The 22,701-nt window shown below is 36.9% G+C and overlaps 1 protein-coding gene across 1 annotated transcript in view; it reads right to left on the bottom strand.

The window, feature by feature from the left end:
• Positions 1–22,701, bottom strand: part of LOC150085626 (P-selectin-like) — a 292,465-nt gene that overhangs the window by 88,522 nt on the left and 181,242 nt on the right. The window contains exon 14 of the mRNA XM_090374622.1: positions 10,211–10,390. Within this exon, the coding sequence (XP_090230748.1) occupies positions 10,211–10,390 (180 nt within the window). The remainder of the gene's footprint in view (positions 1–10,210; positions 10,391–22,701) is intronic.

Genomic DNA, 22,701 nt, shown 5'->3' with positions numbered 1-22,701 from the left:
CAACCCAGTTTATCTTCCCCCATATCTGAAGGAAATGGCTCTTAAAGTCAGGTGGTTTTTCATCAAATGGATTAAAAAATCCCCCCATGTATATATGCATCAACATGCAGTCAATGTTTTAAAGATATTCCATAATTCTAATGTATTCAGTCTCCCTCTACAACCTGCCCAGTTGATGTATGATATGTAGCATCTACTGTTATAATCCCCTTTCCTAAAATTAAAATCTGTTTTGGCAGGAAGTGATATTGCAGTTGAAGAAAGATGTTGCAGTTGTTAAACTGCAACATCCTTCTTCAGCTTCCAAGTGCATGATCACTTACTGCCAATGGTCCCTATACTTTAGCCCTATGATACCGTTCCTCAGTAGTATAGTGGTTAGTATCCCCACCTGTCACGTGGCAGACCGGGGTTTGATTCCCCGCCGGGGAGGAGGCTTTTTTTAACCCGAGGGGCTTGCAGCTAGTGAGTATGGGCTTGGCAAACCCAGGGTCCTGAGCTGGATATCATCATTCTTCTCTTTCATCGTGATTCCTTTCTACTTCTCTCTCTCTCTCTCTCTCTCTCTCTCTCTCTCTCTCTCTCTCTCTCTCTCTCTCTCTCTCTCTCTCTCTCTCAGGGTGCCTTCGTAGCCAGGTGGGCAGGAGCAGCAGTGCATATGCATCAACGCTTAAGCACACGCTTCTTGATTAGACCAGAGTTCAAGCCTGTGACCACCAAATACAGAGGATGCAGAAAGCTCAGGGAATGACCACCGCTTATCCCCGGAGCAATATGGCCTTAGTTGCTAATGCTCCTAAAAACCAAATAACAACAACAACTCTCTCTCAGGGTAACTCGGGATTTTTTTTTTGGCAGGTGCAGCATAAGCTTCAGGCTTCCTTGCACCATATGGCTAATAATAATAATAATAATCTGCTTCATAAGTAATAACCAGGTCTAGAATATTCTTGCTACTGGTATTTTCTCTAACATTCTAGTACAAATAATCATCTATTTTATTCAATAATTTTGTTCCCACTGGTGAGTTTCCTTCCCACTTACTCCAATCAATTATGAGAAAATTGAAATTATCCATAATGAAACAGTCACACTTTCTCACCCATTTCATCTACATGTACAAACTCTCATAATCTTCATGATCTTTTAGTCTCTAGATAATGCCACTCTCAATTATACCTCTGCTTTCAGTGAACTCATACTACACAGATTCTATGCTGGCAGACATAACTTCTGAATATGCAGAAGCTCATTTTATGCTCAGTCTACTTTTTATAAGAAGCATGATCCCCTTCTCTTTTCCCTATCCTTCCTAAATATACTATGTTCCACAGTAAAACTCATTATCTCCTACAACTGGATAATACCATGAGCCTTTTTCACTCATTTTATTGAGAACACTCCTAACATTACTGTAGATACAGTTAAGACTAAGTATTCTTCTATAGCTTACTACCCTGACACACCCCTTGAAGTTATTTATGCTTGTTTCCCTAGCATAAGCTTCCTGTTCATTTGCAACATTGCTATCCTCCTGACCTCTTGCTGATATCAGCTGTTTCAGCAGAAAACAAGAACTCTTGAGGCATGTGAATGAGCCATAATATCATCAGATAAATGTGTGTTTATATCACCCAATTTTCCTGAACCCTTTAAGTATTTTCAGTGATAAAGTATTTCTTAAAGTATTTTCAGTGATAGTGGCAAAAACTCTTGCACTATTTTTGTTCAGATGAATTCCATGTCTAAAAAATAGATTCCCTCTACATCCAAATGTGGATCATGATGATAAAAATTTCTCTCTAAAAGCCTTGCAAAATCCCTCAAGTCTTGAGGGACTTTTTTTTTATCCACAAAACATTCAGCATATAAACCCTTCTGTCCAGGGCTGGCTCAAGGGTATATGCTGCCCCCTAGGTCACAATGACTGATGGCACTCCCTTCTGCCAATGCCAAGATTTTTATTTTTTAGAATGATTAATTTTAAAAATTTGTACCAAGGTTTATGGGGTGTTGGCATCCCCTAAACCTTGGTGGCCCTAGGCCAGTGCTACTCGGCCTTACCCTAAAGCCAGGCTTGCTCCTGTTACATCTGGGCAGAATTGCAGAAACATACATATTCTGATCTAACTCACAGCATTTTGTCAACATGTTCCTATATTAATCTAACAAATTATGAACTCATTTGTTTAATATCATCAGTCCTCACATGAATAATACTGCTTTTATTGTCACCCTTAAATATAATAATCTTTTGGTAACATCATCAATTTCTCTAAACACAACCTAGTTCTAGTTCAGCTATCCTTAGTACAAAAAATGTTACCCATTTCATGGAAAGTAGTCTTCCCAATAACACTAAATCTTGAGATAGAGCAGTATGTACTTTGCTATTCTGTTCTGTAACCTGACTAGGGTGCATCACTTGGCAGGTCACTAGACTGCTTACTATGCTGTGTGTATGCATGCATGCATTCATGCTGTAACTCAATTCTGGCAGACCATTCTCTACTAGTGCTAATCTGCTGCCCTGATATCAGAGAAGCAGAGAAAGCACAGGAAATTAGCGAATCCCCCACCTTTTCAAACCCAGAAGAGGCCTCGGTATCTTGAAGTCCCCAGAAATACATATCCCATTTATATGTACTGATGTTCTCTAACACATGCTTCACATTTCTGTAATCTTTAATATGAAGTGTGCAATTGGAATCAATTGGTCTATATTCCCATTGTGAAGTAACACAGTTTTCAAACTTTTACTTGAACTATCTATGAAAAGATTGCACTCTTCTGGATTTAAACTACTACCAGTTTCTCATAAAGACCGATCAGATCAAAATATAGAACAGAGATTCTGCAGCAGCTTTCTAAAAAAGTGAAAAACCGACATGTCTTTTTCTGTATGTGCAAGTCTTGCAAGTAGGATTCAGTACATTCCACTCTTTTAAAAAAGATGTCAGGAGCTCTGCACTGGATTTGGTTACACCCAAACCCATCACTAAGTCAGACAGTTCTTGCTGATTATGGAAATGTGGCACTTTATTTAAATAGGCTTTTGAGTTGTAATCGAAATTATCCTGTTTACCAGATTCTTCATTAAATTCTGAAAGCTCTTCTCTGAAAGGTGATTGGGATATTTTTGAGAAGGGAATGGACCAAAAGTTATTCATCAATGCACAAAGCCTGTAAATGGTGACACTGTTCCTTCTGAATACCAGATAAAATTTTTGTCTAAGCAAATTAAATGGAATAAAGAATCCATAGAAAATGAATCCTCTCTCTCCACTCGTGACAACTCTGGAAATGTGCTGAGAATTGCTGACCAGGTTTCGAGGAATAGGTGTATTAATGTGTCTATTATTGCCAGAGAATATAATATTTCTGAGAGGTAGGTACTGATCATCCTCAATGAATACTTAGTCATGTCAAAAGTTAAATCTTGCTGCATGCCAAGGGTGCCCACACCTTTTCAGAAGCAACATGGCTCGAATCTGTGAGGAAAACTTACATATGCATGTTGCGATCCACAAGGATTTCTTTCAAGAATCGTAACTGTTAATGATACATGGATTTATCACTTGGATTCAGAAAAACAAAATGGGAGTCCACTCAATGGAAACAACACAAGTTACCACTACCCAAAATATTCAGTATTCTGATCATGAGTAGACTGTGGTGACTATTTTTTGGGATGTGAAAGGAATTCTTTTGATAAACTACATGCTACATAAAAAAACAATCACTGAAGATGTCTATACAACTACTCTCAAAAATTTAAGAGTAACCTGTCTTGAGTGATTATTTCCTGCTAAAAACTCTGAAGAAACATATGCATGGGCATTTTCAAGTGATAATCTCAAGAAAGCTGTAAGTGGCATTTCCAGAGACCAGAATAGATATATATTTTTTTTTATGTCAGTCAGATATTCCTTCTTTACCTTCAAAATGGAGGACACATATTAAACTCAAGGTGATAAACAATGTACATTTAAAACGTTCCTGGAATTTTACTATAAAAGTTTGAGTTTTCACACCCAATAAACTTTTATACTTTCCTTCTTTACTTTCCTTCTGCATAAACACACACACACACACACACACACACACTTGCTCCAGGAGTCTTCCCAAGCTTTGAAACATTCTTTAAAAATCATGTTTTTTTAGTGCACATAGGACTACTTCACTGTTTTCCTTGATATCATCCACTGTAACGAAACAATGACGTTGAAGCCCCATTTTCAGTTTGTGGGAACAGCCAGAAGTCAGATAGCACAAGATCAGGAGAGCAGGGAGACTGATGCATGAGTGTGGTTCTTCCCCCCCTCCCCCCACAATCCAAAAAACTGCTGAACTGCCATCACCATGTGACTGGGCACATTGTCATGGTGCAGGATGCAGTCATCCTTCCATTTTTAAGGTTGTCTGCCTCATATTTTCATGCAAATGTGCCAAAACCTTGGCAGCAATAAAGCTTCTCCCCTTAGTCACAAATTCATGGTGCACTATACCCTCATCATCGAGGGGGGAAAAAACAAAAAACAATCACTATGGATTGTTTTATGTGCCATTTGGATGAGTCCACCTTGGTCTCGGGGTCATAGGCAAACGCCCAACTCTCATCCCCAGTGACAGTTTTTCCTAGGAAGCTTGGATCATGCATAGATTTTTTGAACAAACTACCTGCGATGGCTTTCCTGCAGTCCACTTGATCATCTGACAGCAAGTGTGGAACAAACTTTGCATACACACATAATGCATCCCTAAATCTTCCATCAGGATTGTGCGTAATGAGCCTACAGACAATTCAACTTCATGAGCAGTCTCACAACAGTCATTGACCTATCATTTCACACAAGTTCCTTCACTTTCATGACATCAAAGGGTATCCACTATAAGGTTCAACTTCTAGTGTTTCCTGTTCATTTTTAAACTGATTAAAGTGCTTGTGAATAAATTGCTGTTTTCTTCAAAGCATCATCTCCATAAACTTTCTGTAATGCTTGCAGCACTCTGTAGCACTTCTTCCAAGTTTAAAAAATAACTTGACATTAGAATGCTGTTTAAACTGTGAAATTCTGCAATGAGTCAACAGTGACATGAGTGAAGTGTTTGGGCCAGTTCCCACTTGACATGCGTGTGCACCAAGGTCAATGTCAATGCCCCATAAAACAAAACAATACGGCTGTAGTACAAATGATTTAAATATCAGCATGCGATTCAAGGAACTTTTTGAACGTACTACATACTTGTATATATAGATTGAATGAAAAAAAAAAAAAAAAGCAAGCTATATTGTTTGTTTATTGCTGAGGCAGATAAAATTTTTTGTCCTAAAAAACTACAAAAAAAAAAAAAAAAAAATCCTTATTATATGAATACTACAGGCTCTTATATATATATATTGCAGTAGTGGTACACAATTATGCAATACTCAAATGTCACAAATCATAAAACCTTCAATTGCCTCCAAAATATTAATATCTATGTCCTTTAGAGAAAAACAAATGACACTGATGGATTCAGTATACAATATATATATTAATTTCTTTTTTTTTTATATATATATATATATATATATATATATATTTATTTATTTATTTTTTTTTTTTTTGTTATAGTGTAACAATACCTGGATGCAGTTTAGAGGGAAACTGGCTTTTGAGTTAAGGACAAATCTTAAATTAGGGGGAAAATTAGTAAGGAGATATTATTATTATTAGCCATATGGTTGCAAGGAAGCCTGAGGTTTATGCTGTACTAGCCAAAAAAAAATAACCACGTTACCCTGAGAGAGAGAGAGAGAGAGAGAGAGAGAGAGAGAGAGAGAGAGAGAGAGAGAGAGAGAGAGAGAGAGAGAGAGAGAAAGAAGTAGAAAAGAATCACCAAGAAAGAGAAGAATGATTATATCCAACTCAGGACCCTGGGTGTATCAAGCCCATACTAACCAGATGTGAGCCCCTGGGGTTGCCTCTTTCAATTAGATGTCATAAAACTAAACACCATCAAGGAAATAAAAACAAAAAACAAAGGACACAGCATAATAAAAAAGTATACAGATATAAGTATAAAAAAAGGATACACAGTATCTTGACACACACACACACTATATATATAAAAGCACTACTTCCTTTAGGAAATAAAACCATGTGTAAATTTACAGCCTGGTATAATTATATAAGTGTTGTAGAAGTTGTGCTTCTCTTTCATGGATAATTTTATGAAATGGACGGACCTTATTTCCAAGAACATCTTTAAAGAAAGGAGACTGATTAAGTAGCTTGAAACTTCCTGTAAATGCATTCTCTTTTTTTAATCTGATTATAACTTACAATTGCCAATCATAACAACAGAATGCATTATACAGACCTTGGTGTTACTGTATAATGCATTCTATTGTTACTGTTATAATTTTCATCTAGTCATGCAAGTCAAAGTGATAAAGTAGCAGTTATGGGAAGTAGTAAAGATATAGGCATAATTGTGGGAGCTCATGCATTGGGTGCTTCCATATCAGAGATGGCAGGTCTTGTTAGTTTCTCAGCCCACTGTGGTTAAGGTATATAGAGAATGGTTTTGAATGGGTCAAACCACCTCCCATTGACAGAATTGTAAAGGATTATTCAAGGTACATATTTGTGGTGAGCAAAGGGTGCAGCATGTTGTATAAGCTTGATGTCAGGTCACTGTGAAACAGCTGACATTGCAATACAATATGAAGAATGCAAGAACAATATCCCAAATGATGATGAACTGAAAACTCAGACATATGGGGGTCTACAGCAGATGACACAAGCGACATCTTCTCCTTGCTGCTGACCATCGTTGACGGCAAATGATGTGGTGTCGACAACACACAGAACTGGAAACAAGTGTGTCAGTCAGATGAGTTCAAATACCTGGTGCAACAGGTCAATGGATGCCTTCATGTGTGGCACAAGCAACAAGAATCCATGGACCCAACATGCATGGTGCCCACTGTCCAGGCAGGTGGAGGTAGTTGCTTATTACGGGGCATGTTTTTTCAGTAAGAACTAGGACTCCTGGTACATATGGACCAACTTTTAACTAGTGAGGCCTAACTGGCAGCTCTTAGGAAGCCACATGCATCCTGCAACACTGCATTTTTTCCCAGACAGAAATGGGACCTTCCAAGACGATAATGAGCTCTATCATTGGACCTACACTGTGCATAAGTGGTTCAAGGAACACAGTGAACATATCACCCATCTCGATTGGCTTCCAAATTCATCTGACCTTGATCCAATTGAATACATGTGGGATGTTTTTGAACAGGAAGTGAGATGCATGGACATGCAACCATCATCTATTCCGACACTGTGGAAAGTCTTGCAGGCAGCATGGCTGCAGATTTATTCAGACATTTAGTGGAATCAATGCCTAAGTGAATAGCAGCTGTTATCTGTGTGAACAGTGGCCCAACACAGTATTAGGTAGGTGGTCACAATTCAGTGATCACTCAGTGTATATATATATATATAGTTAATTTCATTCACAGTTATTTACTTTTTAATCCTGAATAATCTTTATTAATTGCGTGTAAATAATTCACATATAACACTGAATTTACACTTGAATCATAATTATTTTCCCCCATTTTGCTTCATGCTCACACTCCCTATACTGTTATGTATGATATTACTTGTTGCATTTTTGGCATGTGATGATTACTTTTTGCTAGTGTTGCTTGTCCACAGCAATGAATGTGATCTGGAAGAAAAGACTGAAAAAAAGGGAAGTATTAACTTCATTATTTTATATTATTGGAGTTTAAAAATTAAATCAGCTGTCTACAAAGTTTTTTTTAATACTGTGTAGAAAAAGAAAAGTGTCTTAGAGCTAGCATTAGCAGTGGCAAATGATGCAGGAAGGCAAGCTCAAACCGCAACAGCAAAAAAAAAAAAAAAAAAACACCTCCCATTTCACTTATTCATTCCCTCCAACTTATCTAGTTCTTTCTTGAATTTATTTAAACTATCAACTGCCACAACAAAAGATGGAAGTTTGTTTCAGCAGTTAACCACCTGCTGGCTAAAGGCAAACTTCTGCAACCGTCCTTACACAATTTGAATTTGTCCCTTTCATATGTATGGTCTGAGCAAGAGGAAGAATCCCATCAACAGTTAAAGCCAAATGGATCTGATTTCCTTCTTTGATGGTTATTTTAATTTTTCATGAGTTGTAAAGTGTTTGCTGACATAACTGCCAATTTAAAAGGATTGATGTAGATCAAATGTTTAGTACCTTTCTGCTGAATCAAACAGAACTATGGCAAAATACTTAGAGGATTCTAAGCATAATAAAATTTCTCTACCAAAGGCAAAATTATTAGGATAACATAAGAGTCAAGATGAATAATTCCAATCAGGTAAGAGGAATTTCTTTCTCTCTACAAATAAGCATCATGTGTGTTGCAGCAGCTGAATTTTAAAATGAAGTTTTGTCCACGATAACCAGTGTTGTTCAACAAGACATTTTCACTTAGTTGTGTAATTTTAATAATGCTAATATTGCATATACAGTATGTTTACTGTAGTTAAGCATTTAGGTATAGTTTGCAGTGGCCACTGGTAGCTTTTAGATGTGGGAATTAAGTTTGCAACTGAAAATGTGTTTTTTTTTTTTTTTGTTTTTTTTTACAATTCTATAAATTTAGTGCTAGTTCTGGAACTAAAATTTTCTCAGAACTTTTATTGAGTGCAACATCTTTAATTACAGTCATATGTTTTAAGTAACACAGAATTTAACATACCCAAACCTGTGTACATAATTGGGGTAATCCACTGTCACATTTAAAACAGTTGCTTGTTAGTTTTTATATGCAAGTTCTCAAATAAATATTCTCCTTCAATTTTTATTGTAAGAGATTTGATTGCAGTCAACTAAATAAAGCTTGTGTGAATAAGAGATGTTTGTTAATAAATTGTTTTTTTTAGAATCGTCACTGCATCAGGCTGCTGAAAAAATAAATAATATATTATAGTGGCCAATCGGTTATTGTTATCAATTAAGCTGTGTCCCAAAGTGATCACTTTGGGACACAGCTTAATTGATAACAATAATCGATTGGCAACAACAACCCAATGAAGCAAGAATGCAGCTGTTCAGTGTTGTTTATTGATACAGAGTGAAAATGTATATACAAAAAGGTAGAAGTTGATGGAAATAAAACATGAAATCAATCAATATAAAACACTTTAATTTGACTGTCCACTATTTCTTCAAGGAAGTTACCAATAAAAATGAAATTGTATAATCTTATGGGAAAGCCATACAAACCGTTAAAAACAAAGAAAATATTAAAATCAAGGATTAATGTTCTACTGTAAAAATGCTCTACTGTAAAACAGTCAAATTGGTAGGAGTAGTACAGATACAGTATATACTTTCATGGAATAACAATACTGACAACCATAGGAACTGTATAAAGTAACAACAGTAACTAAACAGGCAATGTGTCAGAGTTTAAGAACAAATCAGGACATTATTTAATCACTTCCATAGCACATGTGTGGAATGCAAACAGGGAATAACAAACTGAAGTGCTGATTACAATAAACATAATTTTTTTCCTCTGTATTTGTATACATTTGATCAGAACTTCATAAAAGAGATAACAGTACATGAATGATAACATTATGCATGATCACAATGAGCAGCATACCCTGTATATCTTTGTTGACAGTCCACATCCACACATAGCAGAATAATAATTTTATTATTGCAATTAAGAATATATGTATATTTTGCCTTGTCTCTAACTTCCCTAATAATAAGTTGTAGAATATGAAGGAAGCCTTGGGTGGGGGAAAATAAATAGAGAGAGAGAGAATAATCCCAATTATCTTAAAAAAATTGTTGAGTTTCATAAATTTTCAATACAGCAAGTAATAAAATTTTAAAAAGAAAATCACATGTAAAACAACACCACAAATACTTCAGTAAACTGATTATGTTATAATAATGATACCTAATGTACAAACTTCAGTTTGTCTTAAATTCAACTATGGTAGTAATGATACAAATGCACTAAGGAATATCATAGTAAACTGGTTAGGTAATGAAAATTAAAAGAATTGTGCATGGATAATCTTGAAAACTGAGTAATTAGAAGGTTATATATAATTTGATACTCATAATTCATATATGAATATTTTTAAATCTTTTTATATTACTTAAATATAATACCTACATTGACATGATGGATCTTGTCCACTCCACACCCCTCTTTCCTGGCACACTCTAATATTCCCCCTTAGAAGTGTATAATTGTTATTGCATTTATACAGAATCTTACTTTGGTATGTAGCAGTCTCATTTAGTAGAATATATTGTCCATTGGCAATAGGTGGAGGAAGGGCACACTGTACATCTAAAAGAATTTACTGATCTTTAGAAAATAACTTCAAGTGTTATAATGACAGGTGAAAAGAGCATCATGCAGAACTCTAATAAATTAATTAAATAATGCATAAAAATGTTAATTAAATTATGCATAAATTAATGCATAAAATTTATGCATTAATTTATGCATAAATAATGCACTTTTTTCCTAATGAAATAGAATAACTTCAGGAGTTATAATGTTGTGCCACAAATGCTATTCAGATTAATTAAAAGACAGTAGCCCAATGTCTATTATCTTTTTCGTAAGAGATGAAACTGTTCTTAGTTAGTTTCTGTCAATTTTTGAGGAAGCCAATTAGCACAGAACTTTGCATAGGTCAATTAGTTTACTATTCTACACTCAGTAATTTCACTAATATTCAGTAAGCAAGCAGGCTATTTTTCTGAAACTACTGTAAAATTCTAGCACCAGCTCAAATGGTACAGACTACAAAATTAACATGAAAGGATTAACTACTAAAACTTTGGAATTGACATATACTATTTCTTAGAACTTCAAATGTTCTAACTGACATTACTGTTTTACTATATAGCTGGATTAATGAAGAATTATATATCACTCTGCAGAGAATATCTACAACAAAAAAACAACGTATTTATGTAATCCCTCAAGTTATTCACTTATCTGAATTTTTCTATTTCATAGTAAAAGTGTTTTTCATCCTATATTTAATTACCTTCAAGAGTATAATAATTAAGTGTTATTCATCAAAAACAGTCCATCCATGGTATATAACATTTTGAAAGATTAAAAGAACTATGAAGGCATAATGAAACTATATCTACTCTGAAGTATTGTTACTTTTACTCTAGGAGCATATCCTATTTTCTGCATTAGCATTAGTAGAGGCATTTGATGCAAGAAAGCAAGCTTATGCAGCATCAGCCAAAAAAAAAAAAAAAAAAAAAAAAACACCACTTCCATTTCACCCCTCCATTCTTTCGAAATACCTGTCCAGCTGAGCCTTAAATTTATTTAGGCTATCAACTTCCACAACAATGGATGGAAGTCTGTTCCACCAACCAACTACCCGCTGGGTAAAGGCAAACTTCCGCACATCTGTCTTTCCTCAATTTGAATTTATGCCCTCTCAGGTGATTATTCTGAGCAAGAGAAAGAATCTCATCAGCATTGAGAATGCTCAAACCATTCAAGACTTTATACACCTCTATCAGATCACCTTGCCGGTGCCTAGTCTCCAGACACTGTAATTTGCAAAACTTAAGCCTTTCTTCGTAAGAGCAACCTTTGTTCCATTCACTAATCTGATTGCCCCTCTCTGTACTCGTTCCAGCAGCTCTACATCCTTCTTGAAATGAGGCCTCCAGACCTGTATACAGTACTCAAGGTGTGGCCTGACAATTGCCTTATATAAGGGAATAATCACCTTATCACTGCTAGAAAAATTCCTGTATATCATTGACAAGACATCATGAGCTACTCTTGCAGCCCGTCTACACTGTCAGAGAACTTCATATCAGCCTGCACAATTACCCCCAGGTCCTTTACATTCTCTACCACTGTCAGTGTAGTACCACAGAGTTCATACATTGCTCTGGGGTTGCTGTTTCACATATGTAGTACTTTACATTTGTCAATGTTAAATTTCATTTGCCACCTCTCAGCCCATCTGCTCAACCTTTCCAGATCCTGTTGCAGCAGCATAGTGTCAGTAGTGTTCTTAACAACCCTGCCAACCTTTGTATCGTCTGCAAACTTGGACATTAAACTTGATATACCATCATCAATATCATTTATAAATACAGAAAACAATAATGGACCCAACACTGAACTCTGAGGGACTCCACTAATAACAATAGTCCACGATGAGCAGTGTCCATTGATTACCACTCTCTGTCTTCTCCCCCTCAATCACCCCTTTATCCATAGCAGCAATTTGCCTCCAATGCCACACTGCTCCAATTTGAGCAGCAGTCTTCCATGTATCAAAAGCCTTTCTAAGATCCAAATATATAATATCAAAGTTATTCCCTGATCCAGTTCTTTTGTGACTGCATCATAGTATCCAATCAAATTAGTCAGGCAAGACTTTCCCTTAACAAACCCATGCTGTATTTGAGCTATAGCATTAGTAGAGGCATATGATGCAAGAAAGCAAGCTTATTCAGCATCAGCCAAAAAAAACAAAAAAAAACACACACCACTCCCATTTCACCCCTCCGTTCGTTCGAAATACCTGTCCAGTTGAGCTTTAAATTTGTTTAGGCTATCAACTTCAACAACAAGTGATGGAAGTCGGTTCCACCAACCAACCACCCGCTGGCCAAAGGCAAATTTCCGCACATCTATCCGACATCCGTCCTTCCTCAATTTGAATTTATGCCCTCTGAGGTGATTATTCTGAGCAAGATGAAGAATCCCATTGGCATTGAGCATGCTCAAACCATTCAAAGCCTTATACACCTCTATCAGATCACCTCGCCGGTGCCTAGTCTCCAGACTCTGTAATTTGCAAAACTTAAGCCTTTCTTCGTAAGAGCAACCCTTTGTTCCAATCTTGTTGCCCTTTTCTGTACCCGTTCCAGCAGCTCTACATCCTTCTTGAAATGAGGCCTCCAGACCTGTATACAGTACTCAAGATGTGGCCTAACCATTGCCTTATACAAGGGAATAATCACCTCCTTATCCCTGCTAGAAAAATTCCTGTATATCATTGACAAGACACCATGAGCTACTCTTGCAGCTCGTCTGCACTGCTCAGAGAACTTCATATCTGCCTGCACAATTACCCCCAGGTCCTTTTCATTATCCACCACTGTCAGTGTAGTACCGCAGAGTTGATACGTTGCTCTGGGGTTACTGTTTCCCATATTTAGTACTTTACATTTGTCAATGTTAAACTTCATTTGCCACCTCTCAGCCCATCTGTTCAACCTTTCCAGATCCTGTTGCAGCAGCATAGCATCAGTAGTGTCCTTGACAACCCTGCCAACCTTCGTATCGTCTGCAAACTTGGACATTAAACTTGATATCCCATCATCAATATCATTCATAAACACCGAAAACAACAACGGACCCAACACTGAACCCTGAGGAACTCCACTAATAACATTAGTCCACGTTGAGCAGTGTCCATTGATTACCACTCTCTGTCTTCTGCCACTCAACCATCCCCTTATCCATAGCAGCAATTTGCCTCCAATGCCGCACTGCTCCAATTTGTGCAGCAGTCTTCCATGTGCAACAGTATCAAAAGCCTTTCTAAGATCCAAATATATAATATCAAAGTTATTCCCTGCATCCAGTTCTTTTGTGACTACATCATAGTATCCAATCAAATTGGTCAGGCAAGACCTGCCCTTAACAAAACCATGCTGCATCTGAGCTATAACTGAATTCTTGTCTAGATGATCCTGCAGTGCTTCTTTAACCAGTGCCTCCATTAATTTACCTGGAACAGAAGTTAAACTAACAGGTCTATAATTACTTGTGTCAGCCTTTGATCCTCCTTTGTGAATTGGGGTTACATTTGCACATCTCCAGTCTATGGGTACCTCCCCTGAGTCCAAAGAAGCTCTCATAATTATGGCTAGGGGTTTGCTTACTTCCTTTGCTGCCTCCCTTAATATAACTGGATAGATCCCATCCACCCCAGGTGCCTTTTTTATGTTTATCCTCAACAATCTCTCCTCCACTTTCCTCTCAGTTATTACAAAATCATCCAGCTCACTGCCAATGTTTACTTTACCTACATCATTCTCCTTCCTGAATAACTCCTCATGTGTGAATGTAGATAAACGAGTATTTTTGCAAAATACTCGTTTAGATTGTTAGCCACCTGAGCAGGATCCTCAACTGTTGAACCATCAATATCCAGTGGACCAATCTGATTCATCCCTTTCCTTCTTGAGTTTAAATATGTAAAGAACTCTTTTCTGTTTTTCTTTGCATCCTTTGCCAAGGATTTTTCGTAGTCTGCCTTTGCCTGCCTAATGTCCTTTGTGACTTGGTTACAGACCAACTTATATCTATCATAGGCTTCCATGTCACCCATTAATTTGTATGTATCCCATGCATTTTTCTTCTCTGCCACATGTCTCATTAGTTCATCTGACAACCATTTAGGCCTAAACCTTGAACAATATTTCTTAGTTGGTATGTAAAGCCTGGTAGCCTCCAAGATTAGTTCCTTGAATGCTTCCCATTTTGAGTTTGCTGTTGGTAACATCATCAGTTGGTCCCACTGTATAGAATTTAAATACTGTCTCAGACCATCATAGTCGCCTTTACGAAAACAAAAACCCTTCCCTTTACCTCTGATGGTAGTTACCTCCTTGAGTAAATCCCACTTCAACACACTGTGATCACTGCCACCTAGTGGTTCATTTATCTGCAGATTCTTAATTCATGAAGAATCACTACTGAGTGATTCTTCATGCTATAATTTAAGTCTTGTCTAGATGATCCTGCAGTGCTTCTTTAACCAGTGCCTCCATTAATTTTCCTGGATCAGAAGTTAAACTCGCAGGTCTATAATTACTTGTGTCAGCCTTTGGTCCTCCTTTGTGAATTGGGGTCACATTTGCACATCTCCAGTCTATGGGGTACCTCCCCTGAGTTCAAGGAAGCTCTCATAATTATGGCTAAGGGTTTGCTTACTTCCTTTGCTGCCTCCTTTAATATAACTGGATAGATCCCATCCACCCCAGGTGCCTTTATTCTGTTTATCTTCAATAATTTCTCCTCCACTTTGCTCTCAGTTATTACAAGATTATCTAGCTTACTGCTAGAGTTGAATACACCTCTGGCATTCCCCTCGCTGAATAACTCCTCATGTGTGAATGTCGATGCAAAATATTCATTTAGTTTGTTAGCTACCTGAGCAGGGTCATCAACAGTTGACCCATCGATATCAAGTGGACCAATCTGATTCATCCCCTTCCTTCTAGAGTTTACATAAGTAAAGAACTCTTTGCTGTTTTTCTTTGCATCCCTTGCCAAAGATTTCTCGTAATCTGCCTTTGCCTGCCTACCCTCCTTTGTAACTTGGTTACAGATCAACTTATATCTATCATAGGCTTCTGTGTCACGTGTTAATTTATATGTATCTCATGCATTTTTCTTCTCTGCCATATGTCTCATTAGTTCATCTGACATCCATTTAGGCCTAAACCTTGAACAATAGCCTAATCACAATCATGCTCAACCACCTTGCACCATCTTTAAACAAGATTCCTGTATGCATGACACCACAGCAAAATTCTTGATATGTTCTGTCATCACTTCTCAGCATTAACAAGAAGTCATCATCAGCAAATGTTGTGCGACAAAAGCTATCCATCTTACTGAAAATATGGACACTGTTTCTAGTTAGTGCTATCAATTGTTGAGGAATCCAATTTGCATAGGCCAACTGCTTCACTATGCTGCACACACTAGCTTCATTAATATTCAGTTAATCTTTTTCATAGCAAAGTTTTCCTTTTCAATATTAGCATTTGTCTCTGCTAATTACACTGAACAAATTTTGGGTCATACCTTGTTACAGGCATGAAAGTAAGTTTTTACTTTATAGATTTTGGGATGCTAAACATGGAAATGGTGCTTAAAATGGCACATTGGCTTGTGCTTTGGAAAAAAAGTCATTTTTTATATTTATAAACAGTATTTTTTATTTATATGGCAGTAAGATGTAGCTACAAGCATATCTGTATCAAACGTGGGACATTTTCGCCTTTCACTTTTATTTAGTTTTGGGAACATTCCTTTTCACCATCCTACAATAATTGGCTAACATGGCGGCACTCCATTTGCTTTTGTATCTTTGTTCCATCACTGTAGTGTCTTGATGGAAGCGCTCACCATGTTTGTCACTGACTGCTCCTGCCAATGCAGTTGTCAAGAAGTCTTAGTTGTTTTTCTTGGATTTGATCCTGCAATAACAACTTCTTCCAGCTTGGTTTTGCTAGTTAATATAAGTAACTTCTGTTGAGCTCTCTGGCTGTGGTAGATGGCTGTTCGTTGAACTCTTTGTCTTTTGAAGAATACTGGCGATGATCAGCTTCTAGGTTGTGATGCTTGTGCTCATCTGTCAACAGTGTCTCTTCATCAGTTTCTGCTGTAGCCTACTTGTCAGGTTGTTGTTCTGTAGCTGAGGAGATGACCATTGCACAGTACAGTTGATTTGTAATGTGAAATTTGTATTGTAAATAATTGTATACTGTACTATATTATTTTTATATGTATGGCGGATTTGCCAGATTTTTTTTTTGGCTAGGGGCTGCTTTACTCAATAAATGGGAAAAAAAAAAAAAAAAAAAAAAAAAAATGACAGCACCACAGTTTGACGGGAAGAAATCCTGGTGCGAGTGCAAGAAATGAATCTTCATTGACATGTTGCACCCCAGTTTTTCATGATAAGTAATGAGATTTTTCACAAGTTGCCAGCTTTAACATTTCCTAGAAAACCAGTCAAAACATTTCGAAAGACTTACCACGCTGATTTCTCGCTATCACTAGGGGCACATTCAAACTGTTCGTCTTTGAAAAGTTGCCTTATTTGTGGACCAGTGAAAATGCCTACCTTAATTCTCTCTGTACTAAGTCTTGGTAATTCCTCTTGCAAGTATATGAATGCAGGACCGTTCCAAAGCCTTTACAAAATTTTTCATGAGCTCCAGTTTGATGTGGAGTGGTGGAAGCAAAACTTTATTTGGATCTACCAGAGGTTCAAATGCTACATTCTTCATTCCAGGTATTAATGATTTTCATTGAGGCCAAACTCCTCTTCTCGTAGTGCATATCCTTGGCATGACTATCCCACTCATAGAGTAAGCAAAATACGCAACAAGCAAAAGTATATCCTGAATGTGGAAGCAATCTAAAGCCTGAAAATTGTGAAGAGTATAACAAAAGTCTCTACATGCAGATGGAATGGGCAAGCAAGTGTGAATATCTTATTATGGATGACTTTAATCTGCCTCAGATTGATTGGAATAAGTGGGAGAGGAACTCACCATGGGGAAAAAATTTTTTTAAATAAAAAAATAAAATAGATGATTATTTATTTGTATCATCATGTTAGAGAAAGTACTTAGGGTGAGAATATTCTTGATTTCATCATTACTAATGAATCAGATGGCATCACAGGGCTTAAAGTACAGGGACTATTGTCAGGATGTGATGATGCAATCGTTGGTTGGAAGGTGAAGAAAAATGTTGCAGTAGTTAAAGGTAACAGGCACGGGTTTTAACTTCAGAAGAGAGGACTTTGACAGTTTAAGGTGCTATATGGCATCTATGAATTTGGTGGATTGCCAAGGGAGGGAAAATACATTTGAATTATGAAATACTTTTAAACCAAAAATCACAGAAGCCATTAACGCATACATACCATTAAGAAAATATTGCAGAAGGAGGATTCCAAAATCTATGACTGCAGAGCTAGCACCACAAATAAGGTGAGGTAGGCTAAGGCTACATATGAGAAAGCATTCGATAAGAGAGCAAAGAATGGGAACAAGGAATTTTTGTGTATGTGAATACAACAAAGAAAGATAATCGGATCAGACCCTTGTGCACTGGGTGTGGGAAATTCTTAGATAACCCAGCTGATGTTGCAGATGAATTGAATAGGTACTTGACTTCAGTCTTTACTGACAAAAGAACATTCATGCTAAGAAGAGACTGTGAGAGTGAGGCTCCGCCTCACTCTCACAGTCTCTTCTCTATGAAATTAGTGATTTTGTAATTACAGATTATGGTTTATTAGAAAAATCTTTGTGCATAAAGGCAAGTAAGGTTCCCAGAGTTGATGGAATATTATTTGTTTTTATTAGTAGTAGCTAATTATTTTTATTAGTAGTAGCAAAGAAAGTCCCTTTCTTTGCTACTACTAATAAAAGTAAATAAATGCAAAACTTCCCATTTCACCTGCCCATCCCCCTTGAACAGTTTATCTAGTTCTTCCTTCAATTTATTCAAACTACTCACCTCTGAAATATCAGATGTGTTTGTTCCAACCTATGACTGAAGGCAAATTTCACTCATTCGACCTGCAACTGTCCTTCCTCAATTTGAATTTATACCTCCTCACATGTGTAATATGATCAAGAGGAAGGATTCCATCAGCATTGAGTGTTATCAATCCATTCAAGGCCTTAAACATCTCAGTCAGATCTCACAGGTGCCTAGTCTTTAGCTGATGAAATTTTCACAACTAAAGCCTTTCCTGGTAAGAGCACCATTTTGCTCTCTCACCAATCTTGTTGCTCTTCTCTGCACCCATTTCAACATATCAATGTTCTTGCTAAAATTAGGCTTTGAGACCTGTATGAAATACTCAAGATGTGGCCTAACCGTTGCCTTATACAATGGGATAATCACCTCCTTATCCTTGCTGGTAAAATTCCTGTGTATCATTGAAAGAACCCCATGAGCTGTTCTGGCAGCCCGTCTGCACTGCTCAGAGAACTTTATATCTGGCTGCACAATTATCCCCAGGTCTTTTTCATTCTCCACTGCCCTGAATATGGTATCACACAGCTTGGTGTATTAATCTAGGATTAATGCTTTCCATATGAAATATCCTGCATTTGTCAATGTTGCCGACCAGGCTAGCTGGGTGGGTGGGTAAAGTGCCTGCCTGGCAACCCAAAGGTCACGGGTTTGAATCCCACCTCGGGCTTGGATCAGAGTAAATGCAAAAACTTTGGGAGGTGCATTATGGCCACAGAAGCCGATGCGCCAACAACTAACAAAAAAAAAAAAAAAAAAAAAATTTGTCAACCTTAAACCTGAACTGCCGCTTCTCAGCCCGTATGTCCAATTCATCCAGACCTTACTGCATCAGTATACCCCAATCATTATGATCAACGACCATGCCGACCTTCTTATCATCTACAAACTTAGAATATTGTTCTCAGATATGGAAACAATATTCCATATTGGAGCAGACTTTAAATTTCTAGATCCTATCGTTTTTTATATTTTTTTGTATTATATATCATATAATACAATATATTATATATCATATAATACAATATATTATATTGTATTGTATTATATACACCCAGTAGTTTTGAGGGAGACCACCAGGGATTGAACTATTGAGGTTAATTATGATGGCATTTCTGGACTCAGGGGAGATTCATTTGGATTGGAGAAGTGCCAACATATCACCAGTACATAAAGGTAGTTCTAAGAGTGAAGTTGGTAACTACAGATTGGTTAGTCTGACTTCGGTGATAGACAAAATCTTCAAGGCAATGATTAAGAAAGCAATGCAGGGATATTTAGATAGATATGGCATTCTGAAGGACACACAACATAGTTTTGTTAAGGGAAAATTATAACTAACTTAGTAGACTATTTAGACATAGTTATTCATGACATTGTAGGGAACAATTTTGACATATCTTATTTGGATTTTAGCAATGCATTTGACTCCTTCCCTCATGAGAGGTTACTGTATAAACTTGAATAGGTCAGGATTATCAGTAAGATTCTAAGCTGAATTGCTGGGCGGCTGCAGGGCAAAAGCCAGAGGGTTGTGATTAATGGATATTTTTCAGATTGGTATAAAGTTAGAGTGGGGTCCCTTGAGGATCGGTTCTTGGACCACTGTTGTTTCTCATTTTCATAAATGACATTGACTAAAGGATAGAAGCTGTGATGTCAAAATTTGCAGACAATGTAAAGATTGATAGAGTTATTGATGATCAGTGCCAAGCACTTAGGGCTGTCAGATTTAGCAAATAAAAATACAGGACACCCAGGTAAATTTGTATTATTTCTAATTGCCTATGCATATGTACATTGAAATAAAAGAAAAATATTGTATGGGACATACTTACACTAAAAAATGATTCTTTGTTTATCTGAAATAAATGATAAGTATCTAAATTATATACCTCTTTCTTTAACTATATTTCCCTGATGATTTGGCTCTCCTTAACAGTTCCTTGTTTTGCAGAATTTGCTTATAAAATTCCTTGCAGTTACAGTCTATGTTCCATTTACATTGTAACATAGCTTCTACAGTGGTCACATCCAACCTTATTTCATTCTTTTGCCCATTGAACATTCATTAATGAGAAAACACACTCACCATTAGCATTATGAGCCAGTATACTGAACATGTACTGGAATAAAGTTGACTCTGAGAATTGTGTTTAAATTTGATTTGTTGAAACACATAACTTGCTTTTCCATTTTTCAGGATTACACTGCATCTCTTGATCAACAACTTTTTAAAATGTTGTCCACTGACAAAAAAAGAGCATTGTCGTCAATTTTTATCCCCTTCTTCTTTAACACTACACATGATGATTCCACTTGTTCCCATGCTGGAGGAGTATTTAACAACATCCATGTAAAAGAATCGAATTCTTCAAGGGATAAAATCCATTTCAAAAGATAGTCATGGCAGGCCATAATAATTATCCACTTCACAAGTCGGAATTTCTTTTCCTGTTCATAAGTAATGTTGTCCCTTTTAAGAACAGCCTTGACACTTAAAGTGATAAATTTTTCATCAATTCTTTCTTTAACACATTCAACAAGTTCCTTTAAGCAATGAAGTAATTCAATAACAGGAGGCGCCTCCATAGCCCGGCGGGCAGGAGCAGCAGTGCATAGCACATGCTTCTTGATTCGGCCAGGGTTCGAGCCAGTGACCACCAAATACGGAGGATGCAGAAAGGTCAGGGAATGACCACTGCATATCCCCAGAGCAATATGGCCTTAGTTGCTAATGCTCCTAAAAACCAAATAACAAACAACTTCAATAACACTGTTTGCTTTTCCTTCAATTGTTGTTGTTATTTGGTTTTTAGGAGCATTAGCAACTAAGGCCATATTGCTCCGGGGATATGCGGTGATCATTCCCTGACCTTTCCACATCCTCCGTATTTGGTGGTCATGGGCTTGAACCCCAGTCTAATCAAGAAGCGTGTGCTACGCACTGCTGCTCCTGCCCACCTGGCTATGGAGGTGCCCTTTCTTTCAATTGGCATAATCCTATTGCTAAAGAGGTACTGAAAACTATTAACAAGAAATAAGTAGGCTTCACTCAATGGATTATTAAAAAAGTCAATAAGAATTTTTGGGGCCTTTTCTTCAGAATTAAAGTATGATTTCAGTGCTTCAAATAAACTGAGAATTCTCTCAACTGCATTTGTTAAAGAGAGCCAGTGGGTTTTTGAATACGAGAGAATTGAAGAATGCTGAATGCCAACAAAATGCTGAAGTAAGAGAACAATTTCATGACAATTACTTCAATCAATAGAAAGGACATCAGATGCTGTTTGAACAGCATTATGCAGTGCAGAATATGAGCAGGACAGCCAACACCTTCCATAGAATCATTCATGCTTTGCTTCAACTTTGAATATGGGCTCACATCTGGAGTATGGGCTTGGCACACCCAGGGTCCTGAGCTGGGTATCATCATTCTTCTCTTTCTTGGTGATTTCCTTTTACTTTTTTTTGGATGGTGCAGCATAAGCCTCAGGCTTCCTTGCACCATATGGCTAATAATAATAATAATAATAATAATAATGCATTGTTTGTACCTTTATGCAAACATCCACCAAAATTTGTATTATCTCCACCAAAAGTAGTACAATTTCTCTCATAACTTCTAACTCAATAAGAGAGCATCTGCAAAAATTTGCTATCATTTCTGAAGTCTTGTCTGGAAGGGATTTTACTCGCAATAGCCTTATAAGCAAGCCTTTTTCATGAGAAAAATATTGCACAAGCAAAGGAAAAATTTTTCTGCATTGTGATTACTTGCATCCGTGGCTATGCCGTAAAAAGGTGAGGCATTTAGATCTTTGATAATCTCTGTAATAGTAAATGGAACTATTACATATTTTATTATTGCAGTAGATTTTGTCCTGGCACTTGAAAATCTGCTTGCAATTTCGGAATCAGAAAATACTTCTGGTAGCAGTACGTTCAAAAAGTGATTTGAGCTGAAAGACTCATATACAGTGTGGAAGGCCATTAAAATTTCTGCAGCAATTATTTTATCTTCTTCATCTGAATTTATCTTAATCAAAAATTTGTTATTTTATCACAAATTGAGGAAATCATACATCTCTTATGCTTAGCTGTTAGTATATGCTGGTTTATATCCGACTTTCCACCATTTTTGATATTGAATGAACAATTGCATACTGCACAAAGAGCTTCAAAAGGACTTTTTCCTCGTTTAATAAATGTCCACTGTTCAGAAAATTCATCACGAAATTTACATGTGTTTTAGCATTTTGGATTTAAATATACACAAATAAAAAATAGATAATAGC

The sequence above is a fragment of the Mastigoproctus giganteus genome, chromosome 5 (genome assembly GCF_048544385.1).
Source record: "Mastigoproctus giganteus isolate SK-2022 chromosome 5, ASM4854438v1, whole genome shotgun sequence".
In the NCBI taxonomy this organism is placed as follows: Eukaryota; Metazoa; Arthropoda; class Arachnida; order Uropygi; family Thelyphonidae; genus Mastigoproctus; species Mastigoproctus giganteus.
The sequence above is the reverse complement of the archived record's forward strand: the minus strand, read 5'-3'. Positions and strand labels throughout refer to the sequence as shown.